The sequence below is a fragment of the Sipha flava genome, unplaced genomic scaffold (assembly GCF_003268045.1).
Source record: "Sipha flava isolate LNK unplaced genomic scaffold, YSA_version1 73_pilon_pilon, whole genome shotgun sequence".
NCBI lineage: Eukaryota > Metazoa > Arthropoda > Insecta > Hemiptera > Aphididae > Sipha > Sipha flava.
The window spans coordinates 4,709,315-4,731,395 of record NW_020273613.1 but is presented as its reverse complement, the minus strand read 5'-3'; the positions used below and the strand labels follow the sequence as shown (position 1 = coordinate 4,731,395).

At 30.4% G+C, this 22,081-nt stretch overlaps 2 protein-coding genes across 7 annotated transcripts in view; both read right to left on the bottom strand.

Annotated features, from left to right (window-relative positions):
- Nucleotides 1-1,912: 1,912 nt before the first annotated feature.
- LOC112692391 lies at nucleotides 1,913-3,423 on the bottom strand. The gene has a single exon (XM_025567048.1). The coding sequence runs from the start codon at nucleotides 2,870-2,872 to the stop codon at nucleotides 2,030-2,032; it is 843 nt and encodes a 280-aa protein (XP_025422833.1). The 5' UTR covers nucleotides 2,873-3,423; the 3' UTR covers nucleotides 1,913-2,029.
- Nucleotides 3,424-5,270: 1,847 nt separating this feature from the next.
- Nucleotides 5,271-22,081, bottom strand: part of LOC112692397 — a 45,187-nt gene continuing 28,376 nt past the window's right edge. For 5 of the 6 annotated variants that reach the window (XM_025567058.1, XM_025567054.1, XM_025567056.1 and 2 more), the window contains one exon: nucleotides 5,271-6,516. In XM_025567058.1, the coding sequence (XP_025422843.1) occupies nucleotides 6,166-6,516 (351 nt within the window). In that variant the 3' untranslated portion in view covers nucleotides 5,271-6,165. Of the gene's footprint in view, nucleotides 6,517-19,186; nucleotides 19,523-22,081 lie in introns of those variants that run through there. The other variant, XM_025567059.1, reaches the window with a different exon arrangement.

Here is a 22,081-nt window from a genome sequence, read left to right as displayed (position 1 = left end):
TTAGAGCGGCGCCCACCGGGTTAGGTTAGAACTGATGGCTGCGCACATCGTGATTAGCTGTGTAACATAGCGCCACACTACTTCTGAAACATGTAGCACACGCATATTATAACGCGTTAACAGACGTTTCGCAAAAAAAAAATAAAATAATAAGTGCTCTTTATCATTGTCCGTTATTTTCTCTGGTATATTTCGTACATGTGTACTTCATACTATACACTGTTTATGGTACCTAGTCGTTTATTTACACCGACTACGGGCGGGCCGCAGTGCATTGTGTTCCAAGTGCATAATCCTCGTAAATCGTGTACACCGCATTATTAGACTAATTAAAAACCTTGTTTCACAGTCGTGCGCAGTTGTAGCAATAATGGTGTGGGTGAGTGCAAACCGTACATTCGATTGCGTACGCATTATTATTGTTCAGTTCATGTGCGAAGTACATTACGTGTCGTCGAGATAGATATAAATCAGGCAGTAGTGGATTCTTTGAGTTTGTTTACCGACGAGCAATGAACTGTGCGTTGTATCGATTACAATTACAATTTTATTTGATTCGAAATCGTGCGTGGAAAATGGAAAATTTACAATAAAAAAAAAATCCTATAACTGAACCATGAAAATCATAATCATCAGTACCAGTAACCTTATTTCGTTGATATATTACCGCAGATTTGTTAAAAGATATCGTATGGATTATTATTTAGGTAGGTTAAGCTAGGTCAGCGGTTCCCAAACTTTTACGACCACGAAACCCTTAGGATTTATTTTTTTCGTGGAACACTAACGTCTCTAACTCCTACTTGATCCCAATTTTTCATTTATTTACTGTAAAACCCATACTCCAAGAAATGTGTTAAAGGTAATTCATGATTATTATTTACTACAATTACCTTTCTCAATATTCATATACACCTTGGGGAACCCTTAAGATTGTCCCACGAAGTCTTTAGGGAATCGCTGAGCTAGGTTATCTTATTGAATCGATAAATTTTTCATTATTATTTATAATACGGAAATAATTCTTATACGCCTATGCGTATAGTTTAAATGTTTTAGTTGAATCACCAGTGACAACTAAGAAAGGGTTTTTCGTATATTTTAAAAGGAAGATACGGTGTTCTTTCTAGGATCTTTGGAGTAATATTAAAATGTAATATTGTCAAGGTAAATACACATACACAGAATAATTTTTTTTCAATAACAAAACCAGTGCTCAACTTGAAGGGAGACGCAGGGGGATGAAGTACCCCTTCTAATTTTTATAAATTTTAGCGTTCCCCTACTATTAATACGTTATAATTATAATGCTTAACAAGTTTTGGGGACGTAATTTTTTTTTAAGCAAACAGAGTCCCCTTCTTTAATTTTGCCAAATCAAGCACTGAATAAAACCTTATAAAAGAGTGAATGTCGATGATTACCTCCTTAAAGACATCAGTGATTGATAACAGTACAATGGAATGTTATTAAATATTTATTACTGTGATTAGTGTAGTGCACCAGTCGTTAGTTTAGTTATTCGTTAATTTTCATTAATTTTGTCTAATATGTTGTTAGACATTAATATGTTGTTGAAATAGTAATATTATTATTAGGGCTCGGAACTTAATGCACTTAAAAAGTACTAAATATGTATGCACTTATGCGCTTAAAAAAGTACAAATATGCTCTAAAAATATGCACTTATATTTAATTATTTTAAACAACATTTTCATTAGCACAAATATTTTTTTAAATTTGTTAATAAAAAAAAAAAACAAAGTAATAAAAGTTATTTTTATTTATATTTTTTAATCATAATTTAAACAAAAAAATAATAAAAAAATCGCTTTAAAAATTAAAAATGTTCCTTGAGTAAAAAAATGCACTTCTGTCGAGTTATATTTATACACCTGAAATACATAACACAAATTACTAAATTAGAAAAACCACCAGGTACATGCCTAATTAAAAAGTATTTTAATTAATAATTAAAATGCATTGGATATAATTTTGTTCTTACCTTCCAAAGTGTTACATTGGACCACTAAACTTTTTTTAATGTTTTCAAAATTGAAAGATCACCGATTATCCACGAGCAAAGTTTTGTACCTTGAAAAACTACGTTCAACATCAGTTGACGTAATCGGCGCATATTTGAAGTAATATCGTCACCGGTCAAATCATCAGGAAGACCTTCCATTGAACTTTCTAGTCCACTTAATATTTTTGAAATATTAAGTATCGTTTTAAATCCACAATTTTTCTCCAATACATTATTGAATTTTTGAAATACCACAACACCAATTTCACCCTCACAGTCGTTTAATTTATTTTGGACATATTTAACTGCAGATAATGCTTCGGATAGTGAAATATATTGTGTTTCAAGTTTCGTAATATATTCCGGTATAAATCCAAAATTTGAATGTATGTATACTAAATTAGCTTCCATATTGGGATCTTGAATTAACTGTTGAGCTTCTTTAACAGAAATTACATCTTCAGAATTTATACTTAGTAATACTCTACGTATATCCTTGTAATATTTGCAGTAATAGGAAGCTGCCATTATCCATGTACCCCATCTAGTTAGTATTGGCTCTGGTGGAAGTGGTATGGCTGGTGCTTCAATTTTAAACACTAAAACACGTGAAGGCGCTTTTAAGAACACCTGTTTAACCCTGGAAATAAGTTTATCAACTTTCTTAAACTTTTCCCGTATACTTTCGGCTACTCTATGGATACCGTGTGCGAGACATGTTAAGTGTATCATTTTAGAGTACAGTGATTGAAGTATTCGCCCAGCATTCACCATGTATGGTGTGGCATCGGTCACAAACAATAGGACGTTATCATGACGAATTCCGTTTGGCCAGAGGACGAACATTGAATGATCAAAAAGTTTAACTATCGTTGAATTATTTGCTTTTTCCAAAACTTCGGTTGTTAGCAAATAAGTTTTTCCCGGTGCGTCAGTATTTAAAGTTCCTATTATAACGTTAGCTACATATCTGCCTTCAGAGTCTGTTGTTTCGTCGATAGACACCCATATTTTATTTCCTTTAATTTGTTCTTTTATATTTTTTATAGTTTCTTCGTATTTGTCGTCGACATAAGTTTTGCGTAGTGTCGAGTCACTAGGAATTTCTCTTGACGTATACTTTTCTAAAAATGATTTTAATTGAGGATTACTTATTTTGTAAAGTGGTATATTTTCTGACAATAATACTTTACACAAATCGTGTGAAAAAAGACACTTTTTCGGAGTATTAGTTACTAGCTGTTGAATTTCAGAATTTATGTTTTTTACGTTTTTTCTAATAATTGCTCGTTTATGTTTCTCAGTGTTAACGTGTTGAGTGACCACAAATTTTCGATCACTGTTAACTTTCACTTAACATAACTTACAGAATAAAATACTTCCGTCGGTTTTGAATATATCCGTACCATATTCCAAAACAAAACTATTCAAATGATTTTTCGCAGATTGTTTGGTTTTCGGCATTATGAAATAAAAATAATATAAGTAGGTAATTGAAACAAGAATGACGCATAGAACTACTTACTACAACAGATAACACGGACGTATAAGCCGGAACTGACAAAAATATCTAAGCGGTAGGTCTATAAATGCCATTAACAATAGTCAATAATCATTGAGTTATTTTCCTATAAAAGTATTTATAGAAAATCGTCGTACTTCGATAGCAGCTGTTTCTATTTTAGATTTGTATAATATTCTATTTTAGATAAAGCTATCTGTAGTTGTAATTTATGTATATATATTAATATTATATCATATTAACCGATAGGGGAAAAACAGTTTTTAATGTCAAATGGAAATTTGAACAATACGATACAAGAATATTTAGTAAGGTCTCTGAATATGAATGTATTTATTTTTTTATTTACAAATTTTCATGTTGAATCTCCTAATCTCCATAAATTATAAAATATGCTTTAAAAAATTGTAAAATTAAGAAATATGCTCTAAAATCTAAAAATCACTAAATATGCAAAAATATGCACTAAAAACTTTTGATATGTTTTTCGTAGTATCTTGGAATGAATTTCTAGCTTGCTTAGCAATAAATCTAATGGTTCAAAAAAATCATGCAAATGCAACAACTTCCGAGCCCTAATTATTATTATACGAATTTAATGGTGCACAATAAATGATTGAGCATTTAAAACGGATCTTATCTTTACTCGTTTAAAATATTGTAAACGTTTAGAAAGTGCTTCGATCGGGCAAAAGTTGATAGCGTTTTAGTTCGGCTCATACATGTGTGGACATTTAACGGACGTAGACTTTTAATTGTTGCCACAGTACCTTCGTTGTTCTTGTTAATCGTACGTTCTGTATCGTGGTGGCTATTGCAATAATATTATGTACATGGTCCATGCGTAGGACACAGAATATTGCTGGTACGATAAAGCGTATACTCTTTTATACGTATACTTAGCGTATATTCTATCAAAAGTAGTGTGACATCACCTACTTTGTAGACAATAAATAAAATAAATAAATAAATAAATACCGTTAACAGAAGTATTAAAGGTGCAGGAGGACCATAAATCTCCAAACTAAACTATTAAACGAGATTGTGCTACAATATTCCAACGTCAGATCCGTTGCTGTTTATTTGTCTTTAAGCTTCGTTATTTATAATTATATAATATTATAATGGGCACCGCGAGGGGGTGCAAGGGGTGTATTTGCATCTCTTTGGCTTTAAAGAAAAAACAATAAGATTCAAAAATCTAGAATAGTGACAATTATTATGGCTATCGGATTTTCTTGTAACAAGAATTACTTTATAGCCGTCGAAAAAAACTAAAATAACTTTGTATTGTCACACAATTTGAAAAAATATTCCTACATATTTAACTTAAATAATTGTAGAGATCAGCTTATGTACTATGTATGATTTACCCCCCCCCCCTCTGACAAGATTTTCAGTAGCACCTATGGTAATTACTAAACCATCTAAATGGTACCCAGCGCCCAGAAAATCAATAATGATATATTTTTTCATAACGTGAAATCGGTGGGCCTGGCATATTATGCGCTCAAACACCAAGACATTCTTAAATGACATTACGTTAGTGTTTTGATGCGACAATCATATTGTATTTTAGATTTACTCGTACTTCGTTTTATTGTTCAAACGCGCTGAACTATGTAAATGATAATAAATCAGCAACTTTAAGACAAGAACATATTATTATTATTATTATTATATTTTGCAAATGCTTGCGCGCAGCAAAAAAGTACATTGATGTAGGTATTTCATTATTTTATTTATCACAATTATACATAAGTAAAATGAAGTCGCTGTTAATACCGAATCGACTTTGTGTAATATAATGTCGTTATCATTGACCCTATACAATATTTAAATTAATTAACACAGCATACCATCCGTATGTTATCGTATAGGAATACGGTACACTAAAATTAGTGTACACCTATTCGTAGCAGATATATAACTTAACCTTATAATATAATATCATGACGTAAGATCAGGACGGTGAAATTCGGTAGAGAACAAAAAAAAATATATATATATACACGGCAGATAATTCGACCCGTCTCTATTACATTTTTCTAACACATATACGCGTACACATAATAGTAATAATATAACTATACCCTAACTTAAAATTTATAATCGTATTGCATCGAGAATATAAAATATATGAACATATATAAAAAGACTCAGTCTCAATTCGCGTTTAACATTGTATGAATTGTTCAAAATTGTATATATCTATTAAAACTATTCGTATAAATATTTGAATGGTAATAAAATAACGTACGTCTGATACACGGATTTGGAATACACGTGGTGCGGGTTGTGTATCGAAAAAATAAAATAAAACATACGATACACGGAATTAGGGGGGGGGGCGAATTATTTTTAATAATTTATCCTCTTTTTCTATCACTGACCCTTCGCCTCTTCGCACCTTGCATTCAAAGCTGTCGAATTCTGGTCGCGCAGGTACCGCAGTCGTATTGCACGGGATCTATTCGGACCGAGGGAAGCGACGCTCGTCCGAAATCCGCACGAAACCGACATCGCGGTCGCTGCGGTAACGAGTGATAGATCGCGGGACGGTTACGTGTGTATACTTCGACTAACCGCTGCTATGACTGCGCTATCACTGCCGTTGCTACGTGACGATGCCGAGCGGTGGACCGTGACCGCGCCCCGTCGACCTGCACTTGTGGTGCCTGGTGCACGGCGACCGCGTAGACGAGGACGACGACGACGGTGACGAGATTGGGTCCGGTCGCACGTCCGTCTGGTCCTGGACCATTTTCCGGCTGATCAACAGCCATTCCTTAAGGAACCTGTAGTAAACGATCAGCACGCCCCAGTCCTGGATCACCATGGCCGTGTGGTCAGGGTTGGCGTTCCATCCGGCGCCTCCGACGATCACGGCTTTTGCACCGTGCGGTACCCGCCAGTCATGGTGCCACGTGCTCGCGCTTCGCAACGCCGTTTCCACTTCACACAGCACCTGCAAACAGATACGCGTGTCGACAATCATTACAATGCCGCGGGGATAGCGTAACGAGAGCGGAACGATTTACAAGTTCATTCCGCCCAGTGTTCATTCACCTGTGGTACACCGCAGGAGTTAATAGTTAATAGTTTCAATACATTTTTTCGGGGGGGGGGGGGGATATATACTTCTGGGTATTGGTAAAATCTCATCGGTAGTATGTTTGTTTTTGAAGTTAGATACAATGGTATAATTGGTAATAATGGTATAAAAGGTATGATTTGATGGAGTGTATTACATTGGGCTTAAGCCGCAATGCTTTTTGATTCATTGTAATCAGTGGACGGAAGCACTCGAAATGCGGTAAGCCCTCTGTGATGCACCGTGTGTTAAGGTTAGCCGGAGAACAGTAGGAATAACAAATATTGTTACAATGATTGCAACCGAAATCACGACACGTCGAGGAAATATGACACATCTAAGTATTCGATATTGCCGGCGTGATGTTTGTACTACTACTACTACTACTACTACTACTACTACTACGATATCGCAAGATTATTTTGGAGACATATAACATGGTAAAAGTCAAGTCCAATGCCAGCACCTATATTTGAGTACCAAAAGTAAACTTGTTCAACTAACCCTATTTAAAACTTCCATTTCACATGATATTATCGTTTTCATCAACTAACCACTTTATGAAAAAAAAGTAAAATGTTATTTTTCATCCGAAAATAACTCTTTGACTCTTCATTCAATAAAATAAAAATGATCATTAATTTCTTCTCTTATCGAACCGAATCAAAATATAATCCATTTTACGACCGGGTTCCTATCGACTGATCTGGCTTATATAATATTATAATACGAATGTATGTATATGTAAAATTTACGTACATAAAATTATGTTTTTGAGTCGAATTCCATTTCAAAATTCACATTAAAATATATCTTACTTACACGCACAAGAATACAAAATTTTACAATGAATTATATAAAATGCTGTGCACCACATTACATCAATACGCACGTAGATTATTTATCTTTTCCGATAATTAAATTGTGATAAATGTTTTGTGATAATATATTGTTATTTGGTATTGCAGCCAGAGTTGGGCAAAAACAAATCAAAATAATGAATAAAAAATAAAAGCCTGAATAACTAATTTATTTATGAATAAAGAATATTTTTTTATTCTGAATAATTGTGGTGTACTGAATAAAGAATAAAATTATTCTGAATAGTTTTAAGCGTTAATAAAACAATTATTCAGAATAAATTTATTCGTTAAAATCATGAATGATATTAAATAAATAATGATATTAAATATAAAAGTATAGTTAATTTATTTTTGTCAATTATTATATATATTAATATGTATTACCTTTATATATATTATTCAAGTCTAAATAATAAGTATATTATCACTATACATCGTTATTTTGAATTTAAATTTATTATTTATATGATTATAACGAATAACGAATAACGAATAATGAATAATGAATAACTAAATAATGAATAAAATATAGTAAATAAAAATCTCCGAATAATGAATAACGAATAATAATACAAATTAAAATAATGAATAAAAATAAAAATCAATAATAAAATTAAGAATAAATCAATGAAGAATAATTTTTTATTCAAATAATCAATCGAATAATATTTTATTCGACTAATGCCCAACTCTGATTGCAGCACTAGAAATCAGGATAGAGATTACAGATTAGGCTAAATTTAGTTTATAATAAATATGTCAATTAATAGTTTCCTACTTTATATTAGGGCACCTTTATTTTGCAATATTTTTTGATTATTCTGTTAGAGTTTTTGATGAAAAAAAATCATGATAGAATTTGGCAATCGGACTTGGTTCCGATGTGCGTGAAGTTGGCCCCCCTAAATCAAGCTACCGACTCCAAACCTTCACAGAATTTGTATTCTGTTTAAATTACTTTCCATTATTACATTATTATATTTAATAGAAATCATTTTTACTCAATGAACATTTAAAAAAAAAATTCGTACTCATATATCAATTACGTGAAGATTAATTTACAGATTTATTTTATTTTGCATTATAACAAGAATTCATTTATAATACGGTATTTTAAAATTTAATACAACTTGTGAGTTAAACTGGTGTTATATACAATGAACTTATAATATTATATTAGTACGTAATATAATTATAGTAACATATAATATTCATTGTGACTAAAATATACGAGATAACAACAATAGGTGAATTCTGAGTATACTCTGTACAGTTAATAACTTGGCCTTTTTGGTTTCTTGGTTTTGTCTTGTGTATCTAGTGGATTACTATCCACACAGTGTTTCTAAATTTAGACATTCATACGTTTAATATTATTTAATATTAAATTATATTTGATATTGTTGGAATCATTTTTCTTATTATAAGTTATTCAGTGTTCTGTGTTTCTACTGGTATACAGTCGTATTCTGTATAGTATTCAAAAACTATTTTTTTTTCTTTATTATGGCCAACAAGGTAAGGTTTTTCAAATTTTTAAAACATATTTTTACTTGTATTTTCACAAACATCTTTGCTATGAAATTTCACGTGTATAAGTACATACAATTCAACGATATTTTACTAACATTTTAAAATAAGAAAACTGCAGATTTCATTAGATTACAGGGACGATGAATTATTGACACTATTGCGCTAATAATAGACACATGTTATATTATTAAATTATAAGTTAAATATAACTATATGATATCTAATTTGCATAGTAATCATATTACTTATATATATAAGTTTGTCTGAGTACACGATTTCGACCAGAATGACTGCTTCAAAGAATATAAAGCTATATATTTTCTGACAGGGAATTTCTCATAGTTGGTACTTTTGAGAGGTATAATTTGAAAGGTGCAAAATCTCTAAAAATTGTAAATAATGCAATTGAAAATTGTTCTCTATATAGCAGTTATAAGAAATTTAAATGCCCTAAAAAAAAAAATTATTAAAGTTAGGAATGTATTACTAATAAATTATTAAATATACATTATTATTATTATATATTTATTATTTGTTATTAAATATAATTATTATTATTATTATTAGGAATGTATTACTAATGTATTATTCTTATTAAACTATTTTCAATACTATTGAATTTGATGGAAGTTAAATTTTTACTGTTGGTTGAAATAAATGTTAATTAATATGTTGTAGATTTTGATTATTTTTAACTACTTAAGAATTCATTTTTTCATCAACTTACTTGTATTGTTATTTTTTGTAGTTATTTACGAATAAGTTAGTTAGTTATATTTTTGTTTAATATTATTTTTATATAAAAAAAAAAAACAATTGGAGATTTTTTAATATTATGGTTTTGGGATCCCAATTTTGAGATAATATGGTATTTAAATCATTAAAATCATTAATATAAAAAAATCATAATTATAATTTACTCAATAATATAATATAATAAAACTCATCTTTAAATTCACTGAATCTTTCTTGTATTTTAAAATATTATATAACTTAGTATTTCATGTCGAGGTTAACCTGTCTGTATAAGGCTGAGCATTAACAAGTTAAAAGTTAAAATTTAGTTAAAACGTTAAGTTAATTTTAATGAAGTTAATAAACTCGTTAATTTTTTTTACAAATTAACTTTTAACTTAATAAGTTACTTTTTTTTAAGATTAACGTTTTAACTTAAGGTTAATTTTATTAAAAGTATCTAAATAAAGTTAATTTTAGTACAAAGAATAATGCAAATTATTAAATGAAGTTTTTAGTGTATTTATAATTTACTATTTTAATATGAATTTCTTGTAGACGAAAATAATATGAAAAATAACTTTAACAGTCATCATATGGGCTATATTTTATCATTATTTTTTTATAACATTGTTATTGTATAAACACTATAAACCCATGAAAATCCTAAGAATATTCTGCGAAAATAGTAAATACTATGAGAGCGAGTGTCGATGGGGGATTAATCATAAAACAACTGTGATATAATTTTCAATTTAATTTTATTATTCAACTAGCATGTATTCTGTTCACGTTAGAATTTATAATATATTGTTATTAGTTGATTACTCTATAAGCTTATTATATTTCTGTGAAAGTTTATTATTTTTGATTTTTGGTTTTTTGATAGATAGTTAATACATTTATGTATCATTTTAAAATTCCCCAGTAATATTCTTGAGCGTTAAAAACTAATATTATGAGTGCAATTTTTTATTTTTGCAAATTAGAAAATTTTAACTTTAAACTGTAAAAAGTTAAGTTAGTTTTTTTTTCAAAGTTAACTTTTAACTTAACGAGTCAACGATTTTTTTTTTTTCATTTGTCTGTTTAACCAACTGCAAAATTATTAGACAGCACTTATACTTATGTTATAATATAAACTATCTATGTGAGTTATGCCCTGTTGCATGAATATTTACAGAACCGATACCTAACTAGTTATCTGTTCTATAAAATTAAAAACTGTTTTGTAAAATGAATAGTTTTGATATCTCGATAACTTGTAGCTTAGATTTCTACTCTGTAAAATTTTCAGAACCATAAATAAATAAATATATTTTTATCATTTGATTTAACGTATGTTATCACTTAAAATAATTGTTATTAATTAATTTCATTATCAATAATTTTTATTATTTTATTTTACTTATTTAATTTTTAATTTCATACAGTTGTTTGAAAACATTTTAAAATAAACAATGGATTTCAATGTCTTTGTCATTCTCGTCTGATGATAGGTACCGATGAAGACATTATTCTTCAAATTTAAATTAATATTCCAAAACTAAGGTAATTTATGAATAGGTCAAATCCGTTTCAGGACTATGATAATTGATAAACAACATGGAAAATAACAATTTAACAATTAAATTACCAAAACATTCGTATCTCCTCAAAAAAATAATTATCGTAGATAAGAATACTATTTGTGTTCTGTATTGAATACCAGATAACTGGTTATAACTAGGGCTCGGAACTTAATGTACTTAAAAATTACTAAATATGCATGCGCTTTTGCGCTTAAAAAGTACAAATATGATTAAAAATATGCACTTGATTTCAATTTTAACATAACAATTTTTATAAATAATGATATTTTACTAAGCTAAATATAATTTCTATAATTCATCAATAATCATCAAATATGCACTAAAAAATGGCAAAATTTAGAAATATGTGCTTAAAATTATTAAATCATTAAATATTCAAAAATATGCATTATAAACTTTTAATGTGTTTTTCGTGATGTCATGAAAATAATTTCAAGCTTTTTTAGCAATAAATTGAATAGCTCAATAAAAATATGCAAATGCAATTTCTTCCAAGCCCTAGTTACAAACTGATTATTTGATACAATTCATAATACTTTCATGAAACATAATCTTTTATATAACTTATATTATTTTATAATTGATATACTATTGGCCCCACAGTTTAGGGAATTATTTTCATGCAACAGGGCATAAGAAAAAGAATTGATTATCCCCTTCTTCTCCTACGCTCAAAGTTATTGTGCGACATCAATGGTACATTGATTGAAGTCAATTCGATTGATTAAGAACTTACAACTTTCATCCTTTGTTTAAGATAAATTTTTCTTGATATGAGTAAAAATTATAGAAGTTCTACTATGCTTGTCTGAAATTTATTTTATTATTGATCATAGGGAAAAGGAAGAAAGCCCTTGGTTGATTTCGAAATAATGTTCAAGGTTCTTGAAAAGAGAAAACACGATATTTTTAATGAATTGGGTGTTTTGAAATCTGTCACAGAAAGAGTTTGGTATGAAATTGCATGTGAACTTAATGGAAAATTATCACCTACCAGCATTTTTTTTAACTGTTTTCCATGATCGACATAATTTCCAAACAAAATTAAAAACTCTTCTTGGAATAACTTCACCTAATATTTCTTTAGATATGACTAGCGATGAAGATATTTTCTTTGATGAATCGTCTTCAATTTCACATACATCATCAAAATCTTTAAATTCAGAAAAACAAATTTTTAAATTTAATCTGCCATATGATTTATTTAGGAAAATTTATCCACAAATTACTACATACAAAAATAAAACAAAATAAAGAAATTATGAAATATTGAAACCACATGTTTGGACTGATGTTATAAATTATGCATTTTTGTCAGCACACAAACTTCCATGCAATTTCATTTACAAAAGATGTAAAGCCTTTCCAGAGTTTGGAATAAGTAAACATTACATAACATTTTCGGCTAAATGTAAAGATATAACTTGTGGTGCGTATCTTTATGGTTGGTGTGACGTTAAACCACAAGAAGGCAAACCATTGGAAATATCAGTTTTATCTAAAAATACTAAAGAATTGGAAACAAAGCATACTACTAAGAGACAGTTGCGAGGAGAGAAGCGAAAAGTCATAGGCAAAGAATTAGAAAATAGTTTGGCATGTAATTGGAGGAGAACCAATGTTTCTGATTTGGAATTTGGAAATTTTTCTCCGCCAAATCTATACAGAAGAAATGTTCTACGTAAATTAAAACAAGAAATAAAAGACAAAAAATTTGGCATAGTTGAAAAATGTTTAGTAAAATCATTAATAGAATTAAAGTATAATTCTAGATATACAGGTTCTATACATTCCATCGGTAGTGATCCTTTCTTAGTTCACTATTGGACTAATCACTAATTAATAGTTTATAAAGATCTTAGCAAAACATATTGTAAGCTATCTATAGATGCGACTGGTAGTTTGATAAAAAAAATTAATCGTTCATCAGTTAATGTTTTATCAAAACATATATTTTTATATGAAGCTGTTATCAGTTCAAATTTTGGAAATATACCGGTAACGCAAATGCTTTCAGAAAAAACAAGACACCTTAACAATTTTTTATTGGTTAGGCCAGTGGATAATGTCGGGTATTCGAAGTCCATACGAAGTTGTTTGTGATTATTCAAAAGCCATATTAGGAGCAGCATCTAAAGCATTCTGTAATGGTAGATCTCTTCAAAATTACGTAAATGATTGTTTTAAAGCACTGAATGGTCACGATGAATATTTACCAACTACTTATATCCGAATAGATGTAGCACATGTTATTAAAATATTTTGTCGGATAAAACATTTTAGTGGAATAAAAAATAATTCGCTTAAACAATTTTATGTACGTGGAATCAGACTGCTTTTAACTTCGGATACTTTTAAGGAATTCAACTGTATTTTAGAAGCATTGTTCACAATTATTTTAAGTGACACAGATGGACGGTGTGTCGGAAAAGGTATTATAGAAACACCGTCCGAAATAAGTAGACAATTAATTTTAGAAAATATTAGAGGGCTATCTTCTGAAAAAACTTTAATTTATGATATAGAGGCAGACAATGATTTAACATTTTACGTGAATGATGAAAATGATGAGAATATTGATAACTATATACATGAAGAAGGTATTAGTCATATGGATGAATATTTGAAACAAATATATGAAAAGAGTTAATCAAATTCAGAAATAGAAGGCGACAGATTATTAGCATATTTCCTACCTGATTTAGCTAAAACTCTTTTACGTCTTTGTAAAGACTTTCCGCTCTGGACGAATGTAATGAGAAAGAAATTTAATTCTCCATATAATATTGCAAGTTCTGTTGTCGTTGAAAACGATTTTAAAGAACTTAAAACGCAAATTCTTAAATTTGAAATCCGCCCAATGACTGCAGATAAATTTATTATTACCCACCTAAATAATATCGAGTCAAATGTGAAACTATTAAAAAGTTCACTTGAAAGAGCTTCGCAAGTATCAAAAGATAATTTTTCTGCTGAAAATACTGAAAAAAAGAACAGTAACTAAACAGTCTCCCCTACAACATCTGATGACAATGATTCTATTACATCTCTGAATGCTATAGAAAACTGGCGTGGCCAGGGAAGAAATACTAATGTGATTCTTCAAATTCCAAAAACACCCCGAAAGAAAAAACCGACGAAATATATGTGTTCACTGCCAGAAATTGATAAAGTATTGGGTTCAAAACACTTAAGATCCAACCTAAATACTATATTATTAAATGATAACACTACCACTTCTGTTCGTTTAGGCAAAGAAAGATATATTATATATAATACGTGTGCATTCGATTCAGTTGCTGTAATTATATCTATGGCTTACATAGATATATTAAACTATAAACATTTTATCGATGGCAGTAATAATGAATTTTTAAACTTTTCAACGCAATTAGCGCTTGAAAATTCATCCCGAAAAATATATGACACAAGAGTTTTATTACTTCAACAAATTTTTCATAAAGAACCAAGTGTTACAAATGTAAAATTAATTGATTCAAGGTGCAATGTTTTATTTATTATAATTAATTTATTAAAAACTGCACCTTCTGCCATCGAAAGTATTGAATGCTCAAGAACAGAATGCAAGAATAATAGAAGGAAAATTTGCAGTCCAACAATTATATTGAAAATGAAGCATGATTTTTCCAATTTTCAAAATGCTCTGAATCAATATTTATCAGAATTACAGTTTGCATGCGTCGAAGATAACTGCGATGGAATTATAACATCTACAAGAGTAATTGAAAATCATTTATTTATTGAAACTGATATGATAGCTGATGGACATAAATTCTCATTAAATTATTTTAATTTTAATTATTAAATTCTGAAAATTACATAGCGAATCATAGCAAATTAAATGCAAAATGCCTGTGAAGGTTTGGAGTCGCTAGTATAAAATTGGGGGGCTGTGGCGAGGTTCCCTCTCCCGAACAGAAAATATGAATTTCCGGAAAAACCGCGGGTATGCAAATTCTGAAAACTACATAGCAAATTATAGCAAATTAATTGCAAAATGTCTGTGAAGGTTTGGATTCGGTAGCTTGATTTAGGGGGGGCCAACTTCACGCACATTTGGTTCCGTGGTAGGTGATTTAAAGTGATGGCATTTGATAAAGTAAGGTTATCATACATCACATTGCACTCAAGTTTTCGTATGTAATATTTTCCAAAGTTATTGAAAAAACATTTAAACAACGGCCATCAACCATCTATAATATCCATAAGCTTTTTAAATTTTTCGATTTTTATGATGAAAAAAGCATTAATGGTTATTACTGATTAGTATTAATGGCTAATTCCTTGGCACCGTCATTTTTAAAAAACGTTCGAGTACATTGGCACAAGTATCAAAATCAAAAACAAAATAACAAAGACAATGTTAGTTGTATTACTCATCTGTTTGTACGAAGTCAAGCGTGTGCCATTGCATAAAACCTCTTCGCAGTGTAATCAGTATATTATAAGATTTGGAATAAATAAACTGATAAGAGAATTTGCTTTAATGAAAAGGTGATAAATAAATAAAGTAAATAGCAGGCCCTATTATTTATACAATTTCGGACTGCACCCTTGATTTTACTGCTTTAACTAAAAATTTAGTCTCGCTACTATCTTAGAAAAAGGAATATATTACATACATAATACATATATATGCATTACATTTTGAAAAATTCAATAATACTCATATTTCCTAGTAGTTGGCTTTTTATTTAATTTTTGTTTTGTAGACCGTTGTGCACACTTGTGTATTCGTGGTGCACATTGTGTGTCGGGGTGCACATTAAAATAGGGCCTGGTAAATAGATTCCATTTTTATAATTTCATAGCACCTACGTAAAACGTATGAGTTGTGTTAAAGTATTGTTGTCAAGGTTGTTTGGAGATTATTTATCGTTTTTTTTTTTTTTTTTATTATTTGAACGACCCTTTATATAGTTCGTCGCCTCATCCGGATATAACGATCAAGCAATAAATTTTTTTCTACCAGCAGGTCGTTTGATTTACTTAACGATTCGTATATTCTTGTTTCATCTTATACATATTTATGTTTGAGGGAGAATCGTGGTTTTTATAATTATAATGGTGCTCAGTAGGTAAACACTAAAATATGTTAATACTGTTTGATACGCGCATAATAGTCCTATGCACCGATTAATTATGAACGTAAATAATAATTATATTGTTTTCGATAATGCATAGTGGAATTTATTAAAACGTATATTATTCAATCATAACTGATTTGTTTGTATTAAGATTATTTTTAGTCGTATATTATATACTCGCGTATGTCAGAAAGCAGAATAGTTGTATGATAATAATATGGCAACAGAGTATAATCGTAATAATTAAATGATAATTTTTCAATTTTATTCATTTATCAGCGTGCATTTATACTATCATGTACACTATTATAATGTTAGGTTGAGTTAAATAAGAAAAAAAATCTTGAAAATATTAATAAAAAATATTAATGATAAATCGTATTGCGGTATAAAATATCACTATTAAGAAAATAAAGTGAATCCTTATTACTAGGCTTAGGGACTTATAACTCTAAAAAATACACAAATATGCATGCAAATATGCTTCTAAAATCATTAAAATATGCATTATAATATGCATTTATATGCATTAAAAAAAAAAAAAACCTCTTAATACTCAAAATAAAACGTGTCCATCGGATGTAAATGTATCTTTAAACTCCGAAATAAAACTTTGTAGTCGGCTACTCGTAGACTGTTGTACTTTCGGCATTACACAATGTTACAAAATACGTACGACGTTATATGTATGATTTGACGTTGCGTGGTTGCGAGACGCAAAAATGACAGATAATAATCGACTGAACTGAACACTGAATAATCACACGTGCATTTATGTTTTATTTTGTCAATTGTATTTTATTTTAATTTTTAAATGATGCTAAAATTCTTAGAACTTTATCATAAGCATGACAGTTGGTGTCAACTACGTGTCGACCGCGGCTTTTCAACTGAGTTGAAAATAAAATTGAAACGTGTTCTGTTGAAATGTGTGAACAAAAACTGATTCAACTTACATTCAATTTTTGTTGATCAACTATAATCGGTTAACTAAACTTGACTCATGAGAACGCGCCTTAAGTATTAAGTACATTTTTTTTTCGATCGTTTGAAATATGTATATATAGTTATATGTATTTATAGTTTTTAATTTTAAATTTAAAAAAAATGTCAAAATATGCACTCTCCTGCAAAATCTATCAAATATGCAAAAATATGCACATTCAAATTTTAGATCTGATATCATGGCATCAAAAAACGAATTTATTTCGCACTCTGCTATATTTAACAATGATTAAAAAAAGTATGCAAATGCTAGAAGTCCCTAAGCCTATTTATTACATTTTAACAATCAAACAATCATTTTTATCAAAGAAAATAACTTAAAATATATGGCTCGACTAAAATCTACGATAATTCTAAAAATAATGGGTACTATTTATTGATATACCCGGAGCGTACATTAGAGGTGATAGATATGTAACTCAAAAATTGAATGCATTAAAAAAGTTATAACTAAGTACTTATATATATATATATATATATTATACGTTCAAGTGTTGGGAAAAAACGGCGACGGGGAAATGAATGATCGGAAAAATGAACTATTGAGGATAAATGGTTCATTGGGAAAAATGTCTCCTAACCTTACTACAGAAGTGACTAAACTGAAGGTTGAAAAACGTGTGTGTTCCATGGAATCTTTACATTTAAATGAGCGTATAACAGAGTATTACTTCGTGTTTTATTATGTAGAAAGATAGTAATAAAACCGTTTGTGTAAATAGAGTGTGTTATAAAAATAAAAAATAAAAAAATAAAAATAAATTTATATATAGTGAAAAATCTATTACCATACACGTACAATAAAGTTACATTCATTGATAACAACTATTTTATTCGTTTATTTGTCTCCACAGGAATGAACTATTAGAATCACGTATAGGAGATGTAATTATAGTATAAAAACGTTTCCGTCCACGTGCACTGACTATACGTAATGTATTGTGGTCGAATAGTTTCGGTTGCGTTATTACAGTTCTTTTATGTTCACTGGTAATGTAAGTATAGTAATATTACGGTGTACGGCTGACAAGATCGTAAAGCCTATAATCGAATATATTTACATTATATGCGTACGTCTACCGTACAGGACTAGTCTCCCAAATAAGATTAATATGGTTTTTTTTATTTTTTATTTATCAAATATTTAAAATGTTTCTGTGCATCTTAGTAACCTTAAAAAAAAAGTCCGGTAGTGGTACCTCTTAAACGTAGTGCTACATGATTTAAAACGTGATTTATACACGTTATGCTGTGGTCCTACGCAAATCAATAAATAAATATTAAACCTAGCAACATTATGTTTGTTTTTGTATCATCGCAATGCATTTCGAAACGATCGCACTAAAGTCTCGGGGTCGCGTTTCCCATATCACGTGTGTTAAAATGTTACGCCACAATACGGCAACATTGATTTCGATAAGGATTTCATCAACGAATTTCTTTTTCAGAACACTGAAGATAGACATTTAAACCATTGGCGGACATTTGGTTGATTTTTTTATTATTTTAATTTTTTTATAATAATTCAATATAAAATGGCCCGCAGGCGTTAACTCCCGCACCTTCTTTCTATACACAAGTACAACATATTACTAATCAAAATATGAATATATTTAAGTTATGATAACGTGTATTTGAAAACAATTAATATGCTATTTTAATAAAAAATATCTGTTTTTATCAGCAAGGATATTTAAAATACCATTACTATTAATAATTTTAGACATATATTTTTTAATATTCAGTATAGAATGATCTCTGAACCTATCCTGAAGCATCGATGTCTTTAACCAAGTTTCTATTTTTTTCATTGCACTAAAACTTTTTTTGCAATAAAAACGACTCGTGGTTGTGACTGCGCCGGACTACACGGAATATACTCATCGCTACTGCTATTGTCCCGTAAGCATCGCATTTTAAGGTTCGTTGGCGCGGGTGTAACATAGGCGTGTATCTACGGATCGTGCCTCTTGAGAACGATAGAACCGTTCCATAGCTGATAAATTGTAAAGTAACCCGTTGTAGACTTCGTCCCCCGCATCCCCTGAAAATATAATATCGCACTATAAAGGTAGTATTATTATATAATATTTATTTGCTTATTACTATAACATTATTTTATAGCGAAATAATAATATTAATTACAGAAATAAATATTATTCTTTAGTTAAATTTCATAATGACTTGTATGCAATTTCTTCAGTAATTTTTTTTTTTTTAGGACAATTTTCTTCTTCTCCCGTTCGTTTACCTTTCTTAGCCCACGATTCAATCCATTTTGTTGTGTTAATCTTATCAATTGATGGAAAATTAAACAAAAAGTTCTTAAAAGGTTGTCAAATGTAGAAACACCTATACGACTATACAACCGAAATCACTTCAAAATTATATAGTTATTCAGCTATGATTATTATCTTAGTCCGTGATTATTGTCAACGATAACCGTTTTCTGGGAAAACGTTACTTTGCAGTTAGCTATAGAAAATAGAAATAAACGGAAAAAAAATCCGAATACACCGTTCAAAAGTAAACATCCCTAGGGGGGCTCGTTTTTAGCGTTCCTCGCTTAATTAAATGAAGAGGGACGCTGAAATCTATGGAAAAATGAAAGCGGACTCCGTTCGCCCACGTCCCCCCCCCAATTCGAGCACTGGTTTTATGTACGACCTGCTAAAAAGGTCTATCACGCCAATGGTTCTTAACAATATCGTAATAATATACCGTCGATTGGGAACGTCTCCCATGAAATTTGTTGTATGACGTGGGGCGGACTCGCGTTTTTGGATGTTTAGACGATAATAAATAATTTACGTTCATCTGTGTATCACGTGTGTCGGGCCGTACGCAGTGTGTAAAATTTAGCTGTACAGCAATGTCGTAAAAAAAAAAAAAAAAACGAGGGTATATTATGTAGAACCGCAACAGAGCTGCGGATATGGCGGGAAAAATATTAGTGTTTTATGCGAGTATATAGGTAAAGGTACATGCTGCGTATCTTGGCTTTTACAATATAATAATAATAATAATAATACTCATTTTAAGTTGAATAGATAAAAACTGCCGAGTTATGTACATTGATTGGCCTTAGCACCCCCTGCTGGGGTGGTATGTCAATGGAGACCGCACAAACATTCACGCCTTTATTATTACGGTGATTTATTCGCGGGGACGTCAGTACAAAACATCTGCCCCAGGCTATGTACTAAACATATGCGTGTGTGTATATAGTGTATATTTATTTGTCTACCTCGATCGAACTATTTCTCTTTGGCGGATGTCTCACCCAATAGGTTTTTCGTTTTAACCCACCTTTCCCCCTTATCCCGTACGTGATAAAAGTCCGCGGGTACAATTATACACTGCGCACTATCCTCGTGGCGCCTACCGAAAACCACCCCACACGACCGTTGGTTTTTCCCCAAAACCAGTCCTATATAGTGGCGAGGGTAAGGGGGATTTGGGGGTTCAAACCCCTTCCCCTCTAATTTCCAAAGTCCCATATAGAATACATAAATATTCAATAATAAAAATAATTACAATAACCTAAATATATCAAACCACCCTCTCCCATGAATAATCTTTACCAACGGCTTTGATCCTAAACGTCGTACACAACGCGGTGGTCGGCGTGCACGACTGATCGCGATTTATCGGCTGTAGCGCGCGTAATTGATTTTCACCATTTTCACCGCCCGGCGTATGGGTATACGTTACGATCGCATATTACCGTGTGCGTACGATAGTGTTTTCAGTCCCGCGGATGTTTCTTTGCAGGTCACCATACTGCGGAACATAAACGGTTGCGACGTATTACCGTTTTGTCCGACGGTTATGATAACCATAGGCGCAATCAAGTGTGGGTTAGGAGAGCTCTCCTAGACTAGACTTTGCCCTCTCTACCAAATATTGTTCTACCCCTTTTAAATATATATCAGGTGATAGGTAAATACAAAAATTTAAAAAGTAAGAGTTATTTACCGAAATGATACAAAAAAAAAAACCAAAAATATTAGATCTACCAAAAATAAAACCCTAGTTACGCTTATGATATGGCACGGCAGACATGGTTTTCGAACGTTTGCGTATTCGTGTACTATTATTATGAAATCAGAAGCCTTCTGAAATATGTGGTTTTTTTAGAAGAATTGTCTTCAGATAACACAGCTAGATGATTAGAAGGTTAAAAAATGCAAAAATAGTCTTGGAAACATTTTGGAGAATAGATATCTATGGAAAAAGTACTAAAATGGCGAGAAGTGATATTGATTCATATTGTATTATTCATGGTGGACTCTCTGAACTATAATTTCAAGGACTTATGTGTAGAAGGAAAATATCGTAAAGGAAGGTACAGTCTAGATGGAATAACTAAGTGCATCAATGGGATTCGTATAAAGAAGAAAAAGAGAAAAATACGGATAACAGTGAAAAACGAAGAATTGCTGAAAACAAATCTTAAGATCGAACGAAAAAAAACGCACATTTGCAAAAATCAAAAAATCAATTTTTGTATACGCTGCATCTGCTGTTTTTATATAATATTATCACTTATGGGGCCTCGACACTAACATTTATTAAGGGACATTGTACAGGCAATTTCTAT